Source organism: Capronia coronata, assembly GCF_000585585.1.
Source record: "Capronia coronata CBS 617.96 chromosome Unknown acBCG-supercont1.11, whole genome shotgun sequence".
Lineage (NCBI taxonomy): Eukaryota > Fungi > Ascomycota > Eurotiomycetes > Chaetothyriales > Herpotrichiellaceae > Capronia > Capronia coronata.
The window spans coordinates 661,944-685,905 of NW_006912903.1; the positions used below are offsets into that span (position 1 = coordinate 661,944).

The window sequence follows — 23,962 nt, forward strand, 5'->3', positions numbered from 1 at the left end:
GATGTCATTGCTCCAGGTTTAATCGTTATCGAAGCTGCACGAAGCTGTGAGGCTAACAACGGGGTGTCTCTTTGACGTGCCTGCGGGAGTGACCGCAGATCGCTGCTGCCCACGCATCTGCTTCCCCGACACCCTGTCCACACTTCAAGTTCACCGCACCATACAGCACAGGGACCACGCGTCAACATTGGACAATCTGCCGCGCAACAGACATTCTTTCTTGCGCCGTAATGTTGTCGTCGTCGAGTATTGGCAAGTCCGTCTCTCGTTCCTAACCCTACGTTGTAGTACGCCAGACGGTATCCATCGCTATCGGTAGCGGTCCCGACCCTTTCCAGAGGGTATTATTTGACACATGCGTCGGAAAAGATGACATCGAAGCCAACATCAAGATGGGGCTTCATACAGCAAGCCGTTGCTTCAGTCGAGTCAAAACTAGACAACATCCTGGCAGAAGAAAATGACCCCCTGAAGAGGAGCACTACTCCGGCGCAATCATCGCGGGACACCGCGTCTTCAAAAAGAAGTATGTATCAGTCGTCGCTCCACCCTCTTTCGTGGCTAACTTGTCCATAGTCTCCTCCGAACTATCACGGAGTAGCAGCAATGCCTCGACCTCCAATGACAGACTTCAAGAACGGCTTGCGCGCGCGATGGCAAAGAAGAATGCCAGCCGCTCAGAAACTCCAGCTATTGTCGTGGACCAGTCACCAACACGGGCTCTAGGAGATCAACCGTCTGTAACAGATTCTGATAACGCTAGGACTAGCGGCGACTCCGGTGTCGAAGGGTCACACACGCTATCGCTGTCGAGGACTTCGGAGGAGGTGCCACTGAGTTCACATACTGAAGAGACAATCTCCGTGGAGGATGACGCAAAGGACCTTGGACCCGATGACTCGATGTCCACTCCTCTTGTGGCGGAGCATCATGTGTCTGCGAGAACTCCTGCCGATGTCACGGGAGAGAGCAAGACAATCGTGGAGAGAGTGTCCCAAGAAGTCCAGAGGAAAAGTGACGATGCTCCTATGCAACTCCAGACCGAAGAGACCAAGAAAGTTGGAGAAGAGACCAGCGTATATCTTGAAAAGATCGATGCTCTCCAGTCAAAAATCCAATACTTGAGCAGAGAAGCGGCTCTCTCGGCCAAGCAAGCTGCCACTTCTGCAGACGCTGGTAGCGTAGAAAAGCAACTTGCTGAGAAGGACGAGAAAATTGCACTGCTTATTGAAGAAGGGACCAAGTTATCAAAATCGGAAATGACATATTTGACTGCTGTCAAGAGACTGAAAGCCCAAATGGCAGCCAAAAGTAAAGAACAGGAAGCGGTGAGACTACGTGCAGAAAAGGCTGAACGCTCTCTGAGGGCAATGGAGGAAAGGGCAAGCAAGGCCGAAGCGGCGGGCAAGCGGGCCGAACAACAGCTCGCCACAAGTCTGAAAGTCGCAAGCGACCTGGAAGCCATAAGAAGGGAGAGAGACGCACTCCATGCAACCTTGGTCGAAATGAAATCACAGCTATCGAAGGCAAATTCACGGGCGGAAGCTGCAGAGACCAAGGCCCAGTCAGATCAATTGGAGAAGGAACGGAAACGGATTGCGGAGTTGGAAGATGATTTGACCAGTTCTAAGGTCGAAAAGGAACTATCCGAGGACAAGTTGCGTAGGGAGATCAAAGAGTTACAGGCCGCCCTGGAGAAGGAAAAAGAACAAGCTCGTATCATGGAAAGCGACATGCTCAGCGAACAAGCGGCGCTAGAGAGCAAGCTGGAAGCGTTCCGTGTCCGAGCAGAAGAGGCTGCTTCCACAGACCATGATCATTTGCAAGCGAAACTGTTGCGCCAAATTGAGACGCTCCAAAGCCAGTATGCTTCGGCGAGTCAAAATTGGCAAGGCATCGAGAGTACTTTGCTGGGCAGAATCACCAACCTTGAGAAGGAAAGAGACGAAGTCGCAGCGAGGGACGCGGACCTGCGAAAGAAACTGCGGGATGCCACTCTCAAATTGAAAAGCGCCGAGAGAGAACTGGAGAGCATGCAGACCGCGTACGCCGACATGGAGAGGAACTTGACAGAGGCGACTGAAGAACTGGAAAAGATGGGTCAAAGAACTCGTCAACTCGAAACAGACCTGACCACTGCTATCAAAGATTTGAAGGAATATAAGACGAACACGGCACGCGAAGTGCAACGCAAGATCGAAGAAGAGAAAGCAAGATGGACCGCAGCTTTGCACATCCAGCGCACCGAGTCTCCTGCAACCTCGATGCGTAAGAGTTCGAGTATGGCGACGGATATTAATCTTTTGCTGAGCCCAGTCCAGTTGGACCGCCCTAGCAGTCGAAGATCTTCCGCAATGCCAGCCATGGACTCGAATACTCCCCCTCGCCAGCAGTCAACTACGTTGTTCAGGGGCCTCAGTAACGGATCCCTTGCTGAGACGCCATCTGTGGTGACCTCAATGGACCAGGACGAATATTTTGCCAATGTCCCACCCACACCTCTATCAGCAAGTCACCACTCTCATCGTGGCGTGAACGACTTGATCTCGGCCTCCACAGTCGGAGCGGGTCCTTCAGTTCAACTGGTCGAACGAATGTCCGCCAATGTTCGTCGACTTGAGAGCGAAAAAGCCGCTTCGAAGGACGAGCTGCTCCGGATTAGCACCCAGCGCGACGAAGCCAGACAAGAGGTGGTAAATCTGATGCGGGAGGTTGAGGAGAAGCGAAAAGTCGAGGCTCGGCTGGACGCCTTGGAGAAGGAATACCAGAGCTTGAATGAACGGCACCAGACCACCCTTGAATTGCTCGGCGAGAAAAGCGAGCAAGTGGAGGAGCTCAAGGCGGACATTCTGGATGTGAAGCAGATGTACCGGCAATTGGCCGACACCATGAAATAATGATATCAACATTTTCGAGGGCATGTTGGGGCGTTTGACGGGTTGGTCGTCTGTAGCATCTAACAATCGATATAAGCTCAGTCGAGCTCGATGCCTTCTCGTTCAGCAGCTTTGACAATGTACGATCGGACTTTGTTGTCGGGTGCACATTCGATAGCGAGTCGGCCATCTCTGTCTTTTTTGTCTATTTCCGCGCCCGCTTTCAGCAGCTCTACCGCCACATGAGCATGTCCTTCGCTAATTGCGTGGTGCAGTGGGGTCATTCCATCCATGTCGGTGGCATTGACAGGGCTTTTGTTCTCAACCAACAACTTCAGGATTGGCACACTGCCAACCGCGGCGGCCCGGTGTATAGGCAGTTGTCCCCGTTTGTCTTTGGTCCTTGCCGAGGCGCCATGTTCCAACAGAATCTTGCAGATCTCAAGGTTACCCTTCGAAACGGCAAAGTGCAGAGCAGTGGCACCGGTGTTGGTGACGATTTTAGGATCAGCCTCTTTCGATAGCAGAAGCTCAACAACGACCTCGCCGCTGTTCTCTTTTAGACTCGAGGCGATCATGAGCGGTGTCCATCCAGAACCGTCCTGTACGTCGGGGTCGAAGGATCGGGTCGATGCGAGGAGTTTGACAATGTCCAAGTGGTTGAAGGCGCACGCCCAATGGATTGCGAGGCGTTCATCTTGGTCCACAACTTTGTCGAGTTTGGGATTCGCCTAGAAAAGCGATCAGCACAAGGTGCGACTCGGCGAGAGTGCTGGAGGTACTCACATTTAGGAGCGACTCGACCACTTGGGCTGGCAATTTCCTGTTAGTGCCCGCACAGAAGAGCGTATAGTGGTGAGCAACTCACTTCTCCCATCCCTCGCCGCTTCATGTATTGCGTATTTGTTCTCTGTCTCTGGCGCAGCCATGTCGATAACCTTGAGTCTTACATGTTTGTATGGTTTCTAGGCGGAGGAGCAAGTCGCGTCCAAAGAACATTTCCCCCGCATAAAACGTCAACCAATCAGCGGCAGGCTTGGCTATTTTGTCGCGTTTACCAACTTGAACTGCCTGCATTTCTGAAAATCGCCATCACGACTGCGCTGCCGCAGCCTCTGAATATCTCCATTTCCTTGGTCGCTCGCTATTTGACGGCCTGCAGCGGAAACATGGCGGCAGCGGCGCAGTCACTGTCCGAGCGGACGAGAGCCATATTCGGCGACGACTTTGACGGACCGAGCGATGTCCAGGGTTTCGAAATTGCTGCTTCGTATAAGCGAAAAGTCGAGTATGAAAGCGTCCGCGAGCTACCCAAAGCCCTAGCCGAAGCGCAGGCGAAGGCCACTGCTGCAAGAGGACCCAAGAGACCTAAGGTGCAGTCTGGAGGGAACCAGATGGCACTGGTGAAGAGTGACGGAAAACCCGACTCTCAATCACAGTCGGCACAAGCCAACAACGGCACGGCCATAGGCAACAGTTTGATCCGGAGACCGAACATGCAACAGCCTCGACCCGACTGGCACGCGCCGTGGAAGCTGATGAGGGTCATTTCTGGGCATCTAGGATGGGTGCGCGCTTTGGCCGTGGAGCCTGGAAATCAGTGGTTTGCATCAGGTGCAGGAGACAGGACAATCAAGATCTGGGATCTGGCGTCAGGACAGCTCCGTCTCACACTTACAGGCCATATCTCTACTGTTCGTGGGTTGGCGGTGTCCCCTCGACATCCATACTTGTTTTCCTGTGGAGAAGACAAGATGGTCAAATGTTGGGATCTGGAGACAAACAAAGTCATCCGTCACTACCACGGACATTTGTCCGGAGTGTACACGCTCGCCCTGCACCCGACGCTCGACGTGCTTGTCACCGGTGGTCGAGATGGCGTCGCTCGTGTCTGGGACATGCGGACCCGGTCCAATATCCACGTCCTCAGTGGACACAAAGGCACCGTCACCGATGTCAAGTGTCAGGAAGCTGATCCGCAAGTCATCTCTTCGAGTCTCGACAGTACTGTGCGATTGTGGGACTTGGCCGCCGGCAAGACAATGGGCGTGCTTACACACCACAAAAAGGGCGTCAGAGCCCTCACCACCCACCCCAAGGAATTCACGTTCGCTTCTGCCTCCGCCGGCTCCATCAAGCAGTGGAAATGCCCTGAAGGAGCGTTTATGCAGAATTTTGACGGCCACAACGCCATCATCAACACTCTCGCCGTAAATGAGGACAACGTCCTCGTCAGTGGGGGTGATAATGGCAGTGTCTGCTTCTGGGACTGGAAGTCAGGTCACCGATTTCAGTCCACGGAATCGCTTGCCCAGCCTGGGTCGCTTGACGCTGAGGCCGGCATCATGAGCAGCACCTTTGACCAGACCGGGCTGCGATTGATCATGGGTGAAGCAGACAAGACCATCAAGATCTGGAGACCTGATCCGGATGCGACGCCCGAAACGCACCCGTTGGACTGGAAGCCCTCGTTGGGAAGAGTCAAGTTTTAGAATCTCGGTCACCGTACGGAATGTTTAGCGATGGCGGACTGTGAACGTACAGATCCTGTGAAATGGTTTCAGCGACGGCGTTCTGGCGCAATAGGAAATAGTGGTGGAAGCGCAGACAACTGTGCAAAACGGAAAAAGGGGCATGCCCGACCAGAACAGGGACACGCTATCTCCATTGCAGCGGACATACATTGTGATTAGAGCATTTCATGATACCCCAAACTTGGTCTCATCAATACTTGACACAGGTCAATACAAATCCCAAATGACTCAACGGTGATTATTCAAAGTGTCCTGAAACAGACATGTCCACAGTTCCAAGAAGGTCTCTCGAACCAGGCTCCGCGAGACCAGTTTCCAAGCTCCAACAAGGTTCCTCCTTCGGCCCGCCACAATCCCAGTGGTTAAAATGGCTTGAAACCGCGATATCCTGCGTCGATGACTTCGCTCAGAACCCTGCGGTACGCCCCCAATCCACCAAAGTAGAACATCACCGTATGCTTCTTGCCAGGGACATTAGCGCCGAAGATCCAGGAATCGGTCTTCTTGAACAGGCTGTTGTCACTGAGTTTCTTGCACAAATCCGTCCACTCATCCTCGGCAGTTTCGAGTGCTTCGACCACTGGACCAGAGTCATCAGATACAGTTGATTCTGCGGCGCCGTTGGTAGCTTGCGCCTTTCCCTTGGAACGCTCCTCTGCTCTGGCAATAGTGTCGGCTATGAACTCAACCTGTGTTTCGAGCGTGGGCGGAATATTCGTGAACGGACTATTTGGACCAGTAATCATGAACAGATTCGAAAAACCTGGCAGACATACGCCCAGATAAGACGTTGGGCCGTCTTTCCTGTCCCAGTGCTCTTTCAGACTCTCACCGTTGCGGCCTTTGATGGCGACACGGGTATAATTGCCATCGACGGCATCAAAACCGGTTGCAAAAATCAGCACGTCGAGATCATACTGGGTCCCATCCGACATGGCTACACCTTTTTCCGAGATACGCTCGATCGGGTTCTCTTTGAGGCTGACGATATCGACATTGGGCCGGTTGAACTGTTCATAGTAGCCAGCATCACACAGTGGTCGTCGGGCATAGAAGTCGTGGGGAGTCAACTTCCTTGCTTTCTCCGGGTCTTTGACGGTCTGGCTGATTTTCTTCCGGACGAACTTGCATGCTTCCTCATTCGCTTGCTCGTTGACCGTTAGGTCACTGAAGGTCCAGAACATGAATCGAAACCCGTTGCCTCGCTGCCATGCCTCTTCGAACTTCTTCTCTCGTTCCTCGGCAGACACGCTCATGGCAGGAGTGGTGGACTCTTCGAACCCAAAAGCCACGGCACTGTTACGGACTTGACTCCATATCTCCTCGTAGCGGCCATTGATCGCGTCGCGGTATTCTTTCGTCACAGGCCCGTCGCCGCTCGGCACACTATACTGTGGAGTGCGCTGGAAGCATATCAACTGGCGGACATCCTTGGCAATGGCGGTGATGACTTGAACACCAGTGGATCCGTTTCCAATGATTCCAACGCGTTTGCCGTTGAAATCGTGCTCGCGTGGCCATTTTCTATGTGCGAGTTGAGTTAGTTGAGTGGGGGAAATGAGAGGCTACGGGGTTGCTAGAAGGCTTTCTTTTACCCTGTATGATACATCTCTCCCTGAAAACTCCCAATGCCAGGAATATTGGGATAGTTGGTCTTCGACAACAGGCCTAGTGCGGTGATCAAGTATCGGGTGGTGAAGGACTCGCCCGTCGAACACTCCACGACCCAGACGTTGTTGGTTTCGTCGTAATGCGCATGCTCGAGCTCAGTATTGAACTGCATGTGCTGGCGCAGGTTATATTGGTCAACCACATGTTCCAGGTACGCCAGCACTTCGGGCTGCTTGAGGTAATGTTCTTTCCAGTGATAGTTGATCAGGTCCTCCTTGTCCCAGCTGTACCGGTAGACTTGAAAGTTGGTGGGCTCAGTATGAATACACAATCACCTCTATTACGACTCCGAAGAGGGCTTACTGTACGATTCCGTGTCAGACATTGCGCCAGGATATCTGTTCCAATACCATGTCCCACCGACATCTCCAGCCGCGTCAATGACTCTTACCGACAGTCCTAACTGGAGAAGTTTGTGAAGCTCATAGATTCCTCCGAACCCTGCGCCCACGACGATGGCGTCGAAATGTGTTTGCTTCATGCTGCTCTTGTCTTTGTCGACAGATTCAACGGTGGTCTAAGGGTGGTTTCGTTGCCAGGACTGAGCGATCGACTTCATGAATGCATAACGTTCTTATGATAGAGTCGTAACATGATGCCGAGGTGGATGGAGTGCATACAAACTGCGGAGAAGCTTTCTATACTTACATTCGTGTCATCCAGTTGGCTGGCTATTGAGGTTCCCCAGTCGTCTCACGTACCCCAGGTTTGAGGATCCCCCGCATCTGGGGAACCGATGACCGGACATCAGGAACGTTTGTCAGCTTCGAAGGCTCGACTAACCCTAGTAGTCGAGAAGAAAACTATCCTTCATCTTGCGGGATTCGTCAAAAGTGACTATGGGTTGGCGTGAAGAGACCCCTAGCTAGCCTTCCAAAGCAGCCGCTGACGGTAGATAGTGCGGCCGACCATAGGTAGGTAGGCGTTGGCCATTGGTCGACCACAGTCCCGTCAGTGTCCTGCGCAAGTAACATGCCTCTATTAGCTTACCATGGCATTTATTATGATCTAGTAACATCAGTATAGCCGCTGCTCTGCTTCACGTTACTTCTGACGTCGCTTCACCTGATTCGCAGGCCAAACAATTCGGTCCTAGTCTTCTGCTATCTTCCATCACTGCGACTCCCGGCTGACGTACACAACCTCATCACCCCACAGAGACAGTTCCTGCGACAAATCGACACCCTGAACCCGTTGGGTCGACTAGAACTCGAGGGTTAGTTAGCTGGAAGGAGGTGTGGTTGGAACTCCAGCTGGACAAGGCTGAGCCCCTTTTCGGCCCCACTGTTTCTCCAGCTTTGCGAACCACAGATGGAAAAACAGAAAATGCCAGTCGGAGAAAAACGCTCGTAAAACTTGTTGTTGTGACCAAGTCCTCTCCTGTGAGCGCTCTTATCTTAAGGCGAGGGATCAGGTGCAATGTTTGGAAAGGGCTGTCTCTACTTTCACTCTACGTGAGATGAGTGAAAACGCAAACTCTGCTTGACCACCTTCTTCCTCGATCACCACCTCCTGGGTCCTGCCTTTTGCGAGTGCTAAAGAACGACTCAAGATTGATACAGATCATCTGGTCTATTTATACAAGACTGTATTCGTTCCTTGATCTTGCAAGAGAGATGAACTGACCAACCACATGTGGCATCAGAGCTGCGTATTCACACCTCATGAAGGCCGACCTGAGATTGTACAGGCTGGACTGCTCAGGTCTGGACACAAACCACAGAGGGAAATCGGCGAGAATGGCTAATCATACCTAAGGACAGGAGGGAGAGCTGGCAGCAGGCTGTTATGGGCTGGCAAATTATGCTCAGGCTTAGTAAGCCTACGTTGAGCTGATTACCTAACGTCCTAGTAAAGCGGCAAGGCCGTATTTGGTGTATCTCAAGCAAGCGCTTCAATCCAAGGTAAAACCTCTGTATGTTCCTTCCCAAAGGAATACAAAGAAACCATCAGCTAGAAAAAGCCACTTTGTCTTGTTCCTCCTTCGCTGCTTGTTCATCCAGTCTCTTCTTGTATGCTGCGTCTTTCGCTTTGCTCTTCTCCTGTTCTTCCCTCCTCTGTCGTTGATATTCGGCCTCCCTTCTACGGGCATCGTCTAACAAGCTCTGTTAGTGGTCACGTCTTGAAGAAACAGATCTAGGGGAATGACAAACCTTTTGACACCGAAAACCCAAAGGGCAAGATTGCTGGTCTGTTGTGCGGCTGCTGGTAGTCTGACAGGTTCAAGACTAGCTCCCGGCTGCTGTCCCTGACGACACAGAACACCGCTCTGTCGTCAAGCGTGATGTCGTCTATCCCTTCGATTCGTAATTCCACTTTCCCCACGAAATCTTCATGGTGACCACAGTGGAGTTGGCCTTCAATGCCCTGGTTGAGTCGAGGGCTCTCACCAAGCTTATCCAAGAACTTCTGGGATATTGTACGACACGGTGCCTGGCCGTCTATGGCCGCTTCCACATCCTCCCATATCATAGTTAGATCGCTGAGCACTCTAACTGGGACTGGGTCTGGATTAGCCATGATGCTGGAGGTACTTCTAGCGACTTTTCGCTCTATTTCGAAATGGAGATGTGACAGAATAAGACGGCTTGAGAGATGGAGTTGAGAATGCCGTCTGCCGCTCAGTCAAGGCGGAGGCTTTCGTGCTTTCCTCAAATATCGTCAAAGACCTCCCAGCACCAGTGCAGACGGGCAATTGGACACCTCCTACAAGTGGGGAGCGAACGATAACCTCTCGAATACCAACATATGAGGCCCGGTCGTGCGAGAAACTCATCCTTGCACGGTTGAAAATACCACATAGCTACCATGGTCGTCGGGCGCTTCACACCGTCCTGCAGCTGGGCAGGCGCCCTGATGCCTGATCAGACTGACTAGGGAAAGAGACAACAAAATGATCCTGACAGCGAGTACTTTCGGATCTATCCAAGGCTATCAGGGCCTTTGGAGGTGGTCCGATATGCGGTTGCATTGTTGCCTGAGGATGTGCTATGCGCAGTCTCAGGACCTAATTCGTTCCGCCTCATATTGTTCGATCTATGCGAAAAGGTCTTGTACAAAAACGGCCGACTACCAGCATCTGGACAGCCGATGCCACGTCACGAAAGGTAACAAATCAAAGTGCCAGACAACCCTCCCTCTCTCCGCTCAGGGGATTTTCCCCTTCACCGGTCAGTCATTTTGTTCCGTGACCTCTGTTGCATTCTGCACACTGCAATCGGATCAGATGCCCAAGATCCTTAGTTAGAGATGAGCTGAGGATTGCCCGGTGTCCAGCGAGGTCTTCAAAGACATCGAATTCCACCTCTCTCATTCCCCTCTCGCAACGCATCCTCATGGGGATCACAATGCTTCCCAAAGACTCGATCTCGTGGTTCCCAGCAACCCTCCGTCGACATTTCTTGCTCTCATCTAGCACCTTGAACCCCAACGAACTGGCCGTGGCCTTAGTGATGACGCTATGCGCATCTGCGCATGTGTCCATACTTGTGGACAGTGAGTCATGCCGACCATCAGGGCGGCCTACGATCACAATCAGGCCTCTGAAGTCGTCCAATTCTCTCTGTCGGAGGATGCACGGACCGGAAGCGGGAGATCGCAGGGGGCAAATAGACGGTATACCCTCGTGATCAAACACATGACAGGCACCGCCATCCAGTCGGGCACCATGATAAGATCCCTGACCAGACGGCCTCAAGTTCAATGCAAGGAAGTTGCTAGCGATCCTCAGGTAGGGTGGAAGAACGCTGCCACTGGCATTACTATATTGCCTTATGCCGATCTCATGGTTGCCAGCGGTGGGAGCCGGAGAGGCTGCGCTGACACCGCCTCGTATGCGAGGTACATAGCGATACAACTGGCGGAACAAGCCTTGCGGCCGCCAAGATGCCCCTTTGCAATCCAAGTTGCCAGTGCCCGCGCAAGTGTACAGAGCTTTACCATCATTCTGCAGGTCGTGGACCTCAACCAGAGCATTTGTTTCCGCTCCACCAGTATACCCAGGCCTGTCTCGCTTTGCAGGCACATGGACATGTTTATCATCACCATCCTTCCTGGCATTAGGATAACCATCTTCGCATGATGGTCGGACCACAATATGAACTGGGCCACCGCTACCAAGCACAGAATCACTGATGGAAACGATGGAAATAGCAGGGTTGGAATGAGGGAGTATGATCTCGATGCGGAGTTCTAGGACCATGATGCCGAAATGAGGCCTGCAGAGCGGATCCGTGGGGTGCGAAGATTGATTGCGTTGAAGACGATCAGTCAATGTGGACGGCTAAACTCAGAAGCTGGAAAGAAATGCTGGTATCTCGAATGCAGTTGCAAGCGCAGATTCAAATGTACAGACCTCGTATCAAACAGCAGCGGCGGAAAAGAAAGGGGTATACTGGAAGGCAAGTCAAGGGAGGAAAACACGTACTATCTGGAGCGAAAGAGGGCGAAGCATGGCTCCGATATTCCAGACTACGGCTGTCGCTGTGGCTGGCCAGGCACGAATCCACGTTGCGAGACTTGCAAGGCGTGGAGCCGCAAGATGAGTCTGATGGCAATCTGAATGAAGAGCGTCGTCGTCCTTGCAACGAGCGTTAGCCCGAAGCCACGCGCAGACTGGCAACACGTCTCACGTACGCCCGCACTGAATCCGAACGGGGAGGAAGTCTTCAGAAGTATGCCAGCCTTGCGGGTGCAGTGCTCACTGACTCTGAGGATTCGTCGCAGATTGGCAAGTGCATGGGTCGACCCTTGAGGCATCCGCTATTCCTGGCAGCGGAGAATCGGCTATCCCATCGCTGATAGACCTACTTCTTTTACCCATGATAAAGTTTGCACAGCACCATGAGGGACACCTTCACTGGGAGATGCCAGACGGGCCGATGGATGTTGATATTCCCCTGCGGTCTTGCATGCACATCCGCGTGTGCCTGCGTTATCCGACAGGGCAGCATGATCGATCCGGCTCGATGGTTGTCAAGCGAGAGCAAGTAAAAAGGGTCACTTCGGCGGGTTTAGAGCTCGAGCTTGGTTTGCTGGCCTGAAAATGGTCCCTGCTAGCTTGATTGGCTAAGCAAGCCTTCCACAGTTCCGCGAGACGACGGCGCCATTAGGCTCTTGAAGGCGATATTGTGTTTGAAAACTCAGGATCAGGACACCAAACGCTCGCAGAGGCGCTATAGCCAATGGCTGGGACAGGTGGCATACCTTCACAGAGTGGTGCTGGACCTGGTTTGCCGATCAGAACCATGGGACTGTGGAAACTCTCTCGTTGCTCTCCCCAGTAGTCCTCGCGTTCTTCCCTTTCCGATGAGAAGTCCTGAAGTGAAAGAGAAGACAAGCAAAGCGTCGACATGAAGTCGAATCATGGTGAGTCTTGTATCGGAACAATGCAAATGGTACACCATCTGCCCGTTCCTGTTGCATCGTTCGGTAATTGAAGGCCGTGCATGCCATCGAGGAGACCCCTTTTTCTTCTGCGATTGTCCCCAGTACCCTCGTACAGGGCGCGGGCGTACAGCCACATTGGTAGAAATCACCCCTGTGACATTGGCCCCCATCTGCTTGGCGCCACATTCGTCCCTCTTCCACACTCACCTAAAGCCCTAGAGATTACGGGTTGCACATTGTTCAGCGAGCACAGTTTCAGAGGGTATGTGATCAACAGCAACGGCAACAGCAACAATAACGGCAGTGCTTGCATGAGACAGACGAAATGAGAATGAGAATGAAATCAAGAAAGAGCTCATGCAGTCTCTCTTACGGAGCTGGCCCCGATTTGGTGTCGGGCCTTTCAGCGGGCAAGTCGACTAGGCCGGTTGGTGGAACGGGGATTATTTTTCCAGGTCGGAGACAAAGAACTCTCGATGGAAAGACGCAAAAAAAAGGGTGAACTGCGTGGCTATACATACGGCCGAGAGCGAGACGAAGAAGAAGACGAAGAAGAAGATGAAGGAGAGTGAGTGAGCGATCGTACAGGTCCCAGTGAGGGAGCTATGTGCCCTTTTTATGTTTTGCATCGGGGACAGGAGGCTCTCAAACACTCTCTCCATCCATTGGCCTGAGTGTGACGGTGACACCACCCTTCTTTTTCTGGCAGGAAATCCATGCATCAATCAGGCTCAAAGGTCAGGGGTCACCACCCACACACTCATACTATTGGGCGCCATTGAGTGCCATTGTATACCCTACGACTTCCAAGGCCGTTCATACTATCAACACGCCGCGGCGAGGGCAAAGAACATCTGTTCGTGATGAAATCTTCTCGCTTCTAAACGAGAGACCGTCGGCAAGATAGTGGCCGTACCCTGCTTGCAGCCATTTAGACTTGATGGACGGCGGCACTCAATCACACTTGACGCTAAGTACTGCTACTGGTCTCGTTCGCTGCATGGCGACCATTCGTGGTTAGGGTGCATGCCAACGCAGAGCCTGCTGCAAACTGGTAAGAGTCAAGACGAGGGAGGGAGGGGGGACGAGAAGAGAGGTTGCATGCCCCGGGCGACCTCCCTCCCTCCCTCCATGCCATCTCATTCTCTTCCCCCTCTCCCTTATCTCTCTTTCTGCTACATTCTTCCTTTCGGTGCAAGAGCCTCTTGCCAGCCCAGCCCAAAAATATCCCACTTGGCTTCATCCTTAGGTGGAAAGGCTCTTTTTCTCTCTAACCCAAACACAAAGCGGCAGGAAGGCTACGATGTCAATGAATGGATACAATGCACTTGCAGGCTATATGGGGACGTATCCAAGCCTGGCGATCTTCCGGAGGTTCCTCATCCTGCACGCCAGAGACCTTCTGGTCATGCAAGGCGAGATAATCAATCTTGAGCACGAACTCTGCATGTCCATCCAGTCGGACCGCGAGGCCAAGGACCCCGTGAAGAACGCGTCCGAATACGACATCTCCGCGTTAAAGGGGCCCCATAAGTCGGAAAGAGCAGCAGAACAATGGAGCCGGACGCTCGAGCTTCGAAAGCTGCTGAAAAATTATGGCAGGTCTACCTCTTTTGCTTCTTTTCGGCTTCTTCTTTCTCTGTGTACCTTTGCCTCTCTTTTCCTTCGATCGAAAGAACCGTTCCTTGACTGACATTTGTCGACCATGTCTTCCCCGTTCAGGCGAGGCACAGCTTCGATTCGCCTCTCTCCAGCGTCTGGCTCCGGTGAAGAAGGCCGATTTGCTCCCCTTACACGAATGTCTGGGAATGCCTTATGGGAGTGGTCGGCACTTTCTCCGGGCTCACGAGTTCGAGACGTGGGACGAGGAACATATACATGATCTGGCTTCGCTGGATGGGAGCAACACGCGGAAAGATGCACTTTCCAAGTTGATCGACAAGCTGCTCAGGCGCGTCTACCATCCAGTCATGGGCCGCAAGTTGCATGATCCGCTGTCGGTCGAGGAGGCATGGGCCAGTCACGGCCAGCCGAGGCCGATTGTTTACTATCCTGACGGCCACGTCTCGGTGGCCATTGACACTTTGAGCACGATTCTGGCTTCGGTGCTGCCGGCTCTCAGTGCATTCGGGCTCTTCTTCATTCAGGACCCTCTGATTAGGATGGTGGCCATTGTGGCTTGCACGGTGCTCTTCTCAACCATTCTGACACTTGTCGCAAGACCTACCAGAGCCGAATGTTTCGCCATCACTTCTGCTTTCGCTGCTGTGCTTGTGGTCTTTCTGGGCTCGAATGGATCTGTCCCGTGAAATCTTCACAGGTGGTGGTACAAGATCGCGTGAGGTTACCTGTGCCTGAAATATAGAAAGGTGATTCAGAGGTTCCGTGGAAGATCAGCATAGTGCGAGAGAGTTGTCAGATACTTTATCATGTGGCAGTCCGTGATCTTTTCGTGCTGGAGAACAGCTCCTCATAGATTGCAGTTTGGCAGGCACCAGTTCGAACCGTCTTAAAGACGACATTGTTTCTTTCAAACCCCCCAGGTCTGCTGTTGTCATGTACCATTCTCTTGGAGGGAGAATTGTCTGCCTCCCGTCGATGCATTGAACCAGTATTTCTTGCGTTCTGGTTGCAGGATGGTCCAGGACCACTGTTCTTTGGAGCAGAGCAAATCCTCTGATTTGCTGAACGCAAGGCCGTATTTGAAGTCGCATAACTTGAGACGTGAATGATGCGCAACCCATAGACAGATATCGATAATCAAGATGAAGCGCAATTAGGGAGCAGCTCCTGAGTCTTTCTTTTGTCTTTTGCGTGAGGTGCGCGCAGAAATCGGGTAAGGAGGTAGGGGTTGGGACGTGGTCTCCATCCTCGGCTGGACATGGTGAGATTCGTTCTAGGCGTCTTGCTACCGGAAATGATGAGCCCGCCATGTGCAACCCATCACGACCAGAGTTACAATTGCCGAAGGGTCGAACCGAAACAGCTGGCGCAACCGTTGCCTCTACCACGGTCCGGCGTCTTCCAGATGTAACTCTACTCTCTAGCAAACACACTAGTTGGACCACCCATCAACCCTCGAAGGAAGATCAAGGCTTAAGTCCGAGGAGAATCAATCACCAGCCTCGACTTGTCGACAATTTCTCGCGAAACTGAAACAAATGAATATGTCAGACTGTGTGTGATAGGGAAACTTGACCTGAAATTTGAATCAACGTTAGGTGCGATCGCTAGTGGTGTGAAGGGCTTCTTATCACCCCTGATGACATGGATCCGTAGTGTTTGACTTCTTCTCCAGAGGACGGAACACGAGCACTTACTGTATGCAATATACACCGCTTACTAGACACCGACGTCGAACGCAGAAGAATCAGGCAGCCTATGTGGCATGTGGCAGACCAGTTGCACGTCATGTGGAATGCAGGTCGAGAATATGTCATATATCTACATTGACCTCCTACCCTGAAGCTGATCCTCCTTTTTTTTCTTTTCTCAACCTGGAGCCTGGAGGCTTTCCTCTGCTGAAGGGGGCATATGTGTCCATACAGTCAATCACTTTCTTCTTTTCTGAGTCACTTCTCAGGGCAATTTCAGTTCTCATCAAATCCAAATGACCATCTATGGTAGGTACAGGGCTACTTTAATTTGCATCATTCTTGGGACCACCAAGCAGCAATTGCTGATGATGCTAGACAATTCGACTTGAGCCATTCACAGGGCATGAAACACCTCTTCTTCTTCTCCCAGAAAAAGTCTACAGCTCGAGGTGGCTAGATACAAGAAATATTCCTTTCTTCTCATCGCTGAACAGCAAAAGATGAAGCAACGGCGCTCGAGATGTTCGAATAATGCCCACCTGCTCACTAGGCTGAATGCAAGGCTCAAGCCATCAGGGACATCGAAGAGCGGCCGCGCCGCGGGGTCTGTTAGCAAGCACTTAAAGACAGACTGTCAATGCCAGAGCGGACAGGGACCCTGGAATTGTCTGTCATGCTGAGATGAATATCCGGTGGCTGAGGCACTGCGAAAGGACGGGTTCGCTGGATTGAATTTTCACTTTTCATAAGGCCAGCACATGCTGCTGCGGCTTCAACAGCGACCACAGTGCCGACACACTTGCCGCTGTTGAAGCCGCAGCAGCTGGAGGCGCATATCTTAACGGGATAGACAGGCTGCGACGTTTATTCCATGGAGTCATAAACCCCCCCTTTTTCTGGTCACTCGGATTCAGTATGAGGCCGCCTCTGGTCAGGTTAGATGCTGTGCTGCGCTGTGTTCTGCTGTGCAAGCCTTCTGGCTTGATCGGATCTCTTCAGCACGAGACACTGTATGCAGGCACTAATGGGTACATGGCCTTGCCGAGAGGACTTTGTCAGTTTACCTGTTTCACTCAGAAAACCCTCCATTCCATTCCAGTGTCAGATTGAAAATTGTATGCGACGAGGCTGAGTTAGAACCCACCGCCGCCCAAAGAGGCAATACGTATCCGCATTTCTGCGTCCGGGGATCCACTCACTCACTATATTCTCGCAACCTTCGCGTTGGCGCCGCGATCAGGCTGAGGACAACCTTAGTCGTTTTTGCGACTGTTTGGGACTGGTTGCGGAATGCCGTCGGCGTTCTTATTTCGACTGCTCACCACCTGCTCGACGACCATAATCCTCCCTGTTCATTGTTCAAGGGGTAGGAGGTAGGTTTCTGTCTGGTCGTGGTTTGTGGGTCGGTTCTCCCAGAAGCCATCACTGTGCGAGACAAGAGTATCAGTATCCTCTCACTGCTGTTTTGTCTAACGCCGGTGCATTCTGCTCTGGATGGAAACAAAAGGAGATAGATGCAGATGGGAGATTGATATCTATCATCTAGGATACTTGACAACCTGATACTCGCAGAAGTTGACGTCACTTGCCAGGGGAGTCAAGCCATTACTAAGATACGTACTTCTTCACACACCACAACGGGGAGAGTCGATCTGATGATGATCAAGAAGGAGAAGGCGTAAACAAGTGAAGCATCCAAACAGAACCTGCAATCACGGCACTTCGGGGTTGTCTTTTTCGCTTCTCGCATACTCGCATTGAATCGGCAATATTGTTCTAGTTCTGTCCACCGTCAAGATCAACCATGCACCTTCGAAGCGAGGATACCGCACGTCACCGCATCTCTGATAGCTGATCCCTTCACATCTGTTCATCGACTACACAAGCCACGACAGGAGGATCATCAGCTACTGACTGACAGGACTGTTTGGGGTACCAGGAACAAACCACAACTTAGGTCAAGCCGTTCCAAGAGGCGACAGAGTATACCAGCAACCACCACGATCACCCAAGCGAGCGAGGGAGCAAGCGAGCCACTGACCCATCTTCAATACCTACCTCCCCCTTAATCAACTTCGCCACTGGACGACCATTGGAAATCTGATCTAGGAGCGACATTACAATTCACGACTGAGTCCCCTCTGGACACGGACTATTCTAGTCTATTTATCCCAATTCACTGTTCAGGAATCAGCTCCCCCATATACATCTTGGTACACTCCAACCATCCTAGTATCCAACCATCGTACCGATAACCTCCAGAGTCAACTCTGAAGAATGCCGCCCAAAACCGCCCTCCTCGTAATCGACATGCAGAACTTCTTCGAATCCATGACCACCGCCGCCCTCCCCAACATCCTCCGCCTGGTCAAGCACTTCCGCCAAACCTCAGCGCCCCTGATCTTCACCCAGCACGGACACACCGAATCCGAACTCACGACCACGCCCTCGCCCAACCAACTCGTCCGGAAATGGGGTCCGGAGGGCTCCATCGCCGCCGGCTCCGAGGATTGGCAGCTCATGGAGCTCCTGCACCGCTTCCTTCCGAAAGGATACACGGCTAAACCCATCCCCCTAGGCCACTCTTTCCCCGAAGCCTCGTCTGAGACTGTCCGAGAATGGCCCAAGGTCGTGCCCAAGAACACGTACGACGCCTTCATCAACACGAATCTCGCCGAGGTGCTGGACGCCGCGAACATCGAACGCGTCGTCGTCTGTGGCGTCATGACTGATTGTTGCGTCGATACCACAGGGCGGAGTGCGTTTAATTGTGGCTATGAGACTTGGTTGGTTCGCGATGCTTCGGGGAGTGCGAATCGCGTGCAGTATGAGGCTGGGTTGAGGGGGTTTGGGTTTGCTTTTGGCGCCATCTTGTCCACGGAGGAGGTGATTTCTCTTCGGGAAGAATGAGAGAAATAAAATCAAAATGGCAATGAGTAAAGGACGGAGAAGGAAAGGAGCATTGTAATATAACCATATAAGTATGTTATATATATATATATATATATATAGGCACGCACACACATATCTCTCTATATATCTCTCTACATACACACACACACACACACACACACACACACACACACATATATATATATATATACATATATGGTAAACTGGCATGGTTATCTATTGATTAATATCGAAAGACATATATGATATCGAGTTCTTCAACGGCGATATGATATGAGAAAAGTTTGTCTTGGTGTTTTTGATTCGAAGAACAGCCGCTTATCATGTCTGGTAGTGTGATAATGAGGTAAACAGATATAAGAAAAGGGAAAAAACAAGGATTGAGCGTATCAGGTATGTAGATTTGTGTTATTATTGGGAGTTTTCGTATTTCAACCCCCATTTTAAGTGGTGAGGATATGTCTTTCGTGTATATAGGCAAATGAAGGATGCCCTCGAGCTGACATTGCCGTTTCGCTCGGCAAACTCTTGACGGAATGACAGCTAGGTAAAAGCAGTCCTGTCTGTCGACCTTATGACCAACAACATGTGGTGTCCCCGGATAAATTTTATGTGCTGTTGTGACACCATTCTGTATATGTATGCATGTATGCTTTTTTGCCTGTCCCTCCTCTTTTCTCTCAGATCAACCCCTTGGTTCGTTGTTTCATGTTCTTGACATCGACGTCCTCCCACAGCATGGTCGAACCCAAGGTGATGGAGTAGAGGCAGGTGGCGGTGATCAGCATCAGCTTTTGAGTCTGGCCGTAGGATTTATCGATGGCGATGCGGGTCGGGCTGCCGGGCGGGTAGCTGGACTGGACGGTCAAGTCGCCGTAGATGCTGGCGAAGTTGGCTTGAGCGCTGGCCGGCAGGTTCTCCTGCAGCTTCTTGGGGAAGATACCGGTCCACATGGCGGCGGCGATGGTCGACCCAACCGAGCTGCCGATGTTGCACACCATGGCCTCGATGGCGAGCACGGCAGGGATGTGCTGGTGGCGCGAGACGGCCATGACCGTCATCTGCTCGCAGATGACCAGGGTACCTCCGCCAAAGGCGATGAAGATCTGTGTCATGACGATATACGAGATCTTGTTGTCCGGTTGGCGGAAATGAATCATGAGGCCAACGCCCAGGATGGTCATAGGCACCCCAAAGCATAGAGCGTACCACTTGAGACGTCCGTTGAAGCGGATGGCCACACCGAGGACCAAGGCCCAGAACGTCGATCCGATCGTGTAGATGTTGCCGATGTATGTGGCCTGCGTGATCGTCTGTCTGAACACCACGATACACAGCGAATAGAAGTAACTGTCCCAGATGTACCAGGCGCAGTAGAGACTGAAGGCCATGGTGTACGTGAAGATGACGGTGCGGTTCTTCAGCAGTGGCCATGGGATGAAAGTCACTGGCGCAAGATACTTCTCGTACAGGGCGAAGGCGATAATCAACAGTCCCCCGAAGATGATGAAGCAGATAATCAAGGGCGAGCGCCACTCGTCCTTCTGGTACGAGTAGATGCTGAAGGAGAGAAGGAAGAGTGCCAGCCCAGCGCTGATGAGTAGAAGGCCAATGACGTCGAACTCGCGGCAGTAGTAGATGAAGGTTTGGAACGGTGTTCCTCGGCTAGGACGCGGTGGAATGAGACCCATCTTGTCCGCCTTTCGTTGGTTGTACATGAAGAGCAGGCAGAGAGGGGTGCAGATGACTGGCAAGATGATGCACCAGATCCCAAACCCCCATCTGAACCCAATGGTCTTCAGGATGCTGTTGGCTGCTGGACCATACGCCCACGTCACAGCTAGCCAGGGCGATGATGCCAGCGCGATCATGAACGACCGGTTTCGCAGTTTCGAGGTATCGGCAATGAAGATGGTCATGGCAAAATCAATCCCATTGTATCCAACGCTGTAGAAGACCTGGGCGGCGCAGTACGTCTCGACGTTGTTGCAGCCAGCCATCATGATGAGACCGAGGGTGATGGAGGCGACCATCACGATCAGCGCTTGTGGCCGACCCCAAATATCCATGATTTTGGCGAAAGGAAGCTTGAAAATACCGGCGATCAAACTCGAGATGATGCTGGTAGTGGCGGTCAAGGAGTGCATTTCGAACGAACTCGTGACGTAGGGAGTCAATGTGCTGACAATACCGGAGGAGAAGGCGAGCATGAATTCAATGATCCAGATACTAAATGATGCGTTAGTTCATTCAGGTATGTGTAGAAGCTCGGTTGAGGTTGCTTGTCTTACAGGACATAAGCGATGATCAAATCGCGTTTGGTCCAAACCTCAGTCACGGCCTCGGCGGCTTGCACACCACGTTGAGCATCAGTGTCAATGGGCTTCTCATTCACATCATCTCCCTGGCTGGAATTATCAGAATCCCCTGGAACGGCAGCTTCCTTGTCGGTGAACTTGTGAGTGGTGAGATCTGCATCTCCATCCCCAGCAGCCGAGCCTGGAGTGTCAACATCGTTGGACTTGCCGCGGTCCAACGCCACGCTGAGTGCCTGAGGAAAACGGAGCCTCATCTTGGAGGTGTATTGAGGAAGAGCAAGTAAGCCAAGCTCTTTAATGCAATGTGCAGCAGGGAAGCAGTCGGGCTGAATGGTTTCAGGGGCCCAAGGCCTTCAAGAGTAGGATCAAGATTATATAGATTGATAAGTGAAAATTTTATCTTATCAAATCTGATATGGATCCATATCACGACCAGATATTTGTCGACCACGAGACGGGATCAGGCGGGCTTGTTTCTTCAGAAGATGTCCCACTTACCTGTCCGATAAAGCACCGATGGCCACGTCGCACAAGGGTCGTCGTGCAATGAGCATGTCGCGATGGGTGCAATAGACAAGGCGCAAGGGTCTAGACTCCACCAAGGTCGAAGTATCAAGCAGTCCGACGTCGCATTCATATCCAGTACGAAGAGTATGGGCGGGCCATCGATCAACAAGGCGATGATCGTCCCGAGCCAGATCTTCCAAGTACTCATACCACGAGGCTCGAGCAAAATCGCGCCAAGCTGTAGCTGCCGTTCCAGCTTGAGGGAAGTCCAGACAAGCCTTTCGAAGCTCTCCTAAGAAAGCAGCCTCCGTGGCCCCTTCGCGGTCACCAAATTGGGGCTGAATCAATCAATCAATCAAGCGTTCCCTAAAGGGCAGGTGTGCTTGGAGCGTGGACCGTGGCAGTAGTCGGCAACGAGAATCGGTCCTTTCCAGTCTGCGTGCCCCGTGTTTGACTAGCAGTTAGGAGGGTTAGTTCAGGGCCAGTTCCCGTCTCCTCATTTATGCTATCAGTTTTGCTATCGCTGCCGTGGATCTCGACATCCATTGCTCCTATTGGCGCCGAGAGTTGCCAGGTCCCAATATCGAAGTGGGTTAACGTGTGATCGTCAGTTCTAGCCTGTACTCGCCAAATACCACACACTCCATGCGATGTGTGCTTGGTACGTAAATAGGCTTGAGCTCGAGCAACTGTAGTCCCTGGAGGGCAGTCTAGAAGAGTCGCCATGATGGATCAGAAGTGATTGATGGCCTCAGTGGCGTTGCGAGGAGTATTGACACCCGCTGCCCGGAGGTCAAGAGCGGCAATTATTGCGCCCGAATTATGCCAAGGATGCCAAGCTTGCGGGAGATGTATGATCACGTGATTTATCAGATCCGCCCGCGGTCACATGATCGCCCCTTTATTTGAGCCTCAGTAGTAAGAAGTGTGTTGAAGGCAGTGGGTAGCAGCATCAAGCACCATACAGAGCATACTGTGTAGTAATGGATAATACACCCCGGCAACTACAGATACTACAAAGAACGGATGATCTGTAGTCCCACACTCTCCACGCCACCGCATGAGTCCGTGGCAGAGTAGAGAATCGGACCGGATCCAGTAACGCGATAGCGAGGGTGGAAACTCCGCGTACACGTGTGTCACTTGACGGAATCCATGCCTTCATCTGATCCTATGAACCCTCGACAGCCTGCGTTCCAGAAAATAACCGCACAAAGGGGACTGAGCGTGAGTTATTTCTCGCGTGTTAGCGTATCCAAGTGATAATCCTCCAACAGCGCATGGCCGTCTCCACCAAGCAGAAGAAAACACACGGCACGAGGGACCTTTGCCGACCATCTCACCAGGAAGCTTGAGGAGCTGGGCAGGTGTTCTTGAGGAGCTGGGCAGGTGTTCTTCGTGGACACATCGACCGGATCGACCGGACGACCGGTCCGCAGCCTTGGTCCAGCCACGCCATGCAAATCCGTATTGCCCTATTGTGATATCGGATGGCAGACGCTCCCCAAAGCCGCCCCTTGCTTGGTCTCCATTATAGAGTGCGAATCCGCTCGGCGATGTTGCCGACCATGTCCACGACCTCTTCGAGCATCGCTGTTTTGAGTCTCCTTGTCTCATACTCCGTCGAATAAGCCTCCAACAGCTCTTCAGCATGATCTTGCAGTAGGTTGATATGTTCTGTTAGGTTCTTGTTTTCATGCTGCAGTGCCTCCTTGTCGGCTTCGAGCGCAACCATGTAGGGCGCCACCGAGTCTGTCATCCAGTTGTACATCGCGAGAGCGTGCTTGAATAGCTGATCTATTGCGGTAGGGTGAGTTGCACCGTCGGCTTCCGTGACCATGATAGGGTCCTCTGAGCTCCCGAGTGCTTCGAGGTCACGGCGCCACTTTTCGAGAGCTGCTTCGTTGAGCCGGACGAAGGACATGTTGTGATGTCGGTGACAGGTTTCAATACTACACACGATGCTCGGTTGATGTTGCTCAGGTTGGCGTTCCGCAGTCTGGCCCTGATCTTCTTCGGGATATTCGTTGTTGTTGCCGATCTCGGCGTCGGTAAATGTGTTATCAGACACATCGGCAAGTTCCTCCTCCAGCGTGAGCGTAGACCCGCTGAAAGAGGTCATATACGAGAGATCTGTATCGTGGGCAGCTTCGAGCTCTTCACCCGAGTATTGTTGAGAAACTGAAGTGGACGACATCGTCGATATGGTATGCGGCCTGGAACGAATGCGGGAATCTAGGTCTGGCTGTCTGTCAGGCAAAATGAGGCGTCTTACCGGCTGCGGTGAAGAGTGTTAAAGAGAAAGGATCGAAGGTTAGGGTTTGCGAGTTCAACACATAGATCGGTTGGCCTGCGGCTGTGTTTCGATATGAGAGACTTGCGCCTTTCAAACTGCCCGCGTGTCACACCAGGTTGCATGGGCTGGGAAGGCTCCCAGA

General features: G+C 52.2%; 10 protein-coding genes across 10 annotated transcripts; 4 read left to right on the top strand and 6 right to left on the bottom strand.

Moving 5' to 3' along the window:
• Positions 1 to 369: 369 nt before the first annotated feature.
• Positions 370 to 2,897, top strand: A1O1_09011 (uncharacterized protein; the record flags this gene model as incomplete). The annotated part of the gene is made up of 2 exons (XM_007729868.1): positions 370 to 526; positions 577 to 2,897. The coding sequence occupies 2 exons, from the start codon at positions 370 to 372 to the stop codon at positions 2,895 to 2,897; spliced, it is 2,478 nt and encodes an 825-aa protein (XP_007728058.1).
• Positions 2,898 to 2,974: 77 nt separating this feature from the next.
• Positions 2,975 to 3,805, bottom strand: A1O1_09012 (26S proteasome non-ATPase regulatory subunit 10; the record flags this gene model as incomplete). The annotated part of the gene is made up of 3 exons (XM_007729869.1): positions 2,975 to 3,607; positions 3,663 to 3,688; positions 3,745 to 3,805. 3 exons carry the CDS (start codon positions 3,803 to 3,805, stop codon positions 2,975 to 2,977), a joined length of 720 nt encoding a protein of 239 aa, XP_007728059.1.
• Positions 3,806 to 4,045: 240 nt separating this feature from the next.
• On the top strand, positions 4,046 to 5,368 carry A1O1_09013 (pre-mRNA-splicing factor prp46; the record flags this gene model as incomplete). Its single annotated transcript, XM_007729870.1, has 1 exon — positions 4,046 to 5,368. The coding sequence occupies one exon, from the start codon at positions 4,046 to 4,048 to the stop codon at positions 5,366 to 5,368; it is 1,323 nt and encodes a 440-aa protein (XP_007728060.1).
• A 404-nt stretch (positions 5,369 to 5,772) lies between these two features.
• Positions 5,773 to 7,562, bottom strand: A1O1_09014 (cyclohexanone monooxygenase; the record flags this gene model as incomplete). Its single annotated transcript, XM_007729871.1, has 3 exons — positions 5,773 to 6,934; positions 7,006 to 7,318; positions 7,385 to 7,562. The coding sequence occupies 3 exons, from the start codon at positions 7,560 to 7,562 to the stop codon at positions 5,773 to 5,775; spliced, it is 1,653 nt and encodes a 550-aa protein (XP_007728061.1).
• A 1,468-nt stretch (positions 7,563 to 9,030) lies between these two features.
• Positions 9,031 to 9,601, bottom strand: A1O1_09015 (uncharacterized protein; the record flags this gene model as incomplete). Its single annotated transcript, XM_007729872.1, has 2 exons — positions 9,031 to 9,176; positions 9,235 to 9,601. 2 exons carry the CDS (start codon positions 9,599 to 9,601, stop codon positions 9,031 to 9,033), a joined length of 513 nt encoding a protein of 170 aa, XP_007728062.1.
• Positions 9,602 to 10,280: 679 nt separating this feature from the next.
• Positions 10,281 to 10,979, bottom strand: A1O1_09016 (uncharacterized protein; the record flags this gene model as incomplete). Its single annotated transcript, XM_007729873.1, has 1 exon — positions 10,281 to 10,979. A coding segment is annotated over one exon (699 nt), but the record flags the coding sequence as incomplete, so codon positions are not given.
• A 2,793-nt stretch (positions 10,980 to 13,772) lies between these two features.
• A1O1_09017 (uncharacterized protein) lies at positions 13,773 to 14,778 on the top strand (the record flags this gene model as incomplete). Its single annotated transcript, XM_007729874.1, has 2 exons — positions 13,773 to 14,112; positions 14,192 to 14,778. The coding sequence occupies 2 exons, from the start codon at positions 13,773 to 13,775 to the stop codon at positions 14,776 to 14,778; spliced, it is 927 nt and encodes a 308-aa protein (XP_007728064.1).
• A 3,285-nt stretch (positions 14,779 to 18,063) lies between these two features.
• Positions 18,064 to 18,696, top strand: A1O1_09018 (uncharacterized protein; the record flags this gene model as incomplete). The annotated part of the gene is made up of 1 exon (XM_007729875.1): positions 18,064 to 18,696. One exon carries the CDS (start codon positions 18,064 to 18,066, stop codon positions 18,694 to 18,696), a length of 633 nt encoding a protein of 210 aa, XP_007728065.1.
• A 683-nt stretch (positions 18,697 to 19,379) lies between these two features.
• On the bottom strand, positions 19,380 to 21,271 carry A1O1_09019 (uncharacterized protein; the record flags this gene model as incomplete). The annotated part of the gene is made up of 2 exons (XM_007729876.1): positions 19,380 to 20,928; positions 20,991 to 21,271. 2 exons carry the CDS (start codon positions 21,269 to 21,271, stop codon positions 19,380 to 19,382), a joined length of 1,830 nt encoding a protein of 609 aa, XP_007728066.1.
• A 1,784-nt stretch (positions 21,272 to 23,055) lies between these two features.
• A1O1_09020 (uncharacterized protein) lies at positions 23,056 to 23,721 on the bottom strand (the record flags this gene model as incomplete). The annotated part of the gene is made up of 1 exon (XM_007729877.1): positions 23,056 to 23,721. One exon carries the CDS (start codon positions 23,719 to 23,721, stop codon positions 23,056 to 23,058), a length of 666 nt encoding a protein of 221 aa, XP_007728067.1.
• Positions 23,722 to 23,962: the final 241 nt, after the last annotated feature.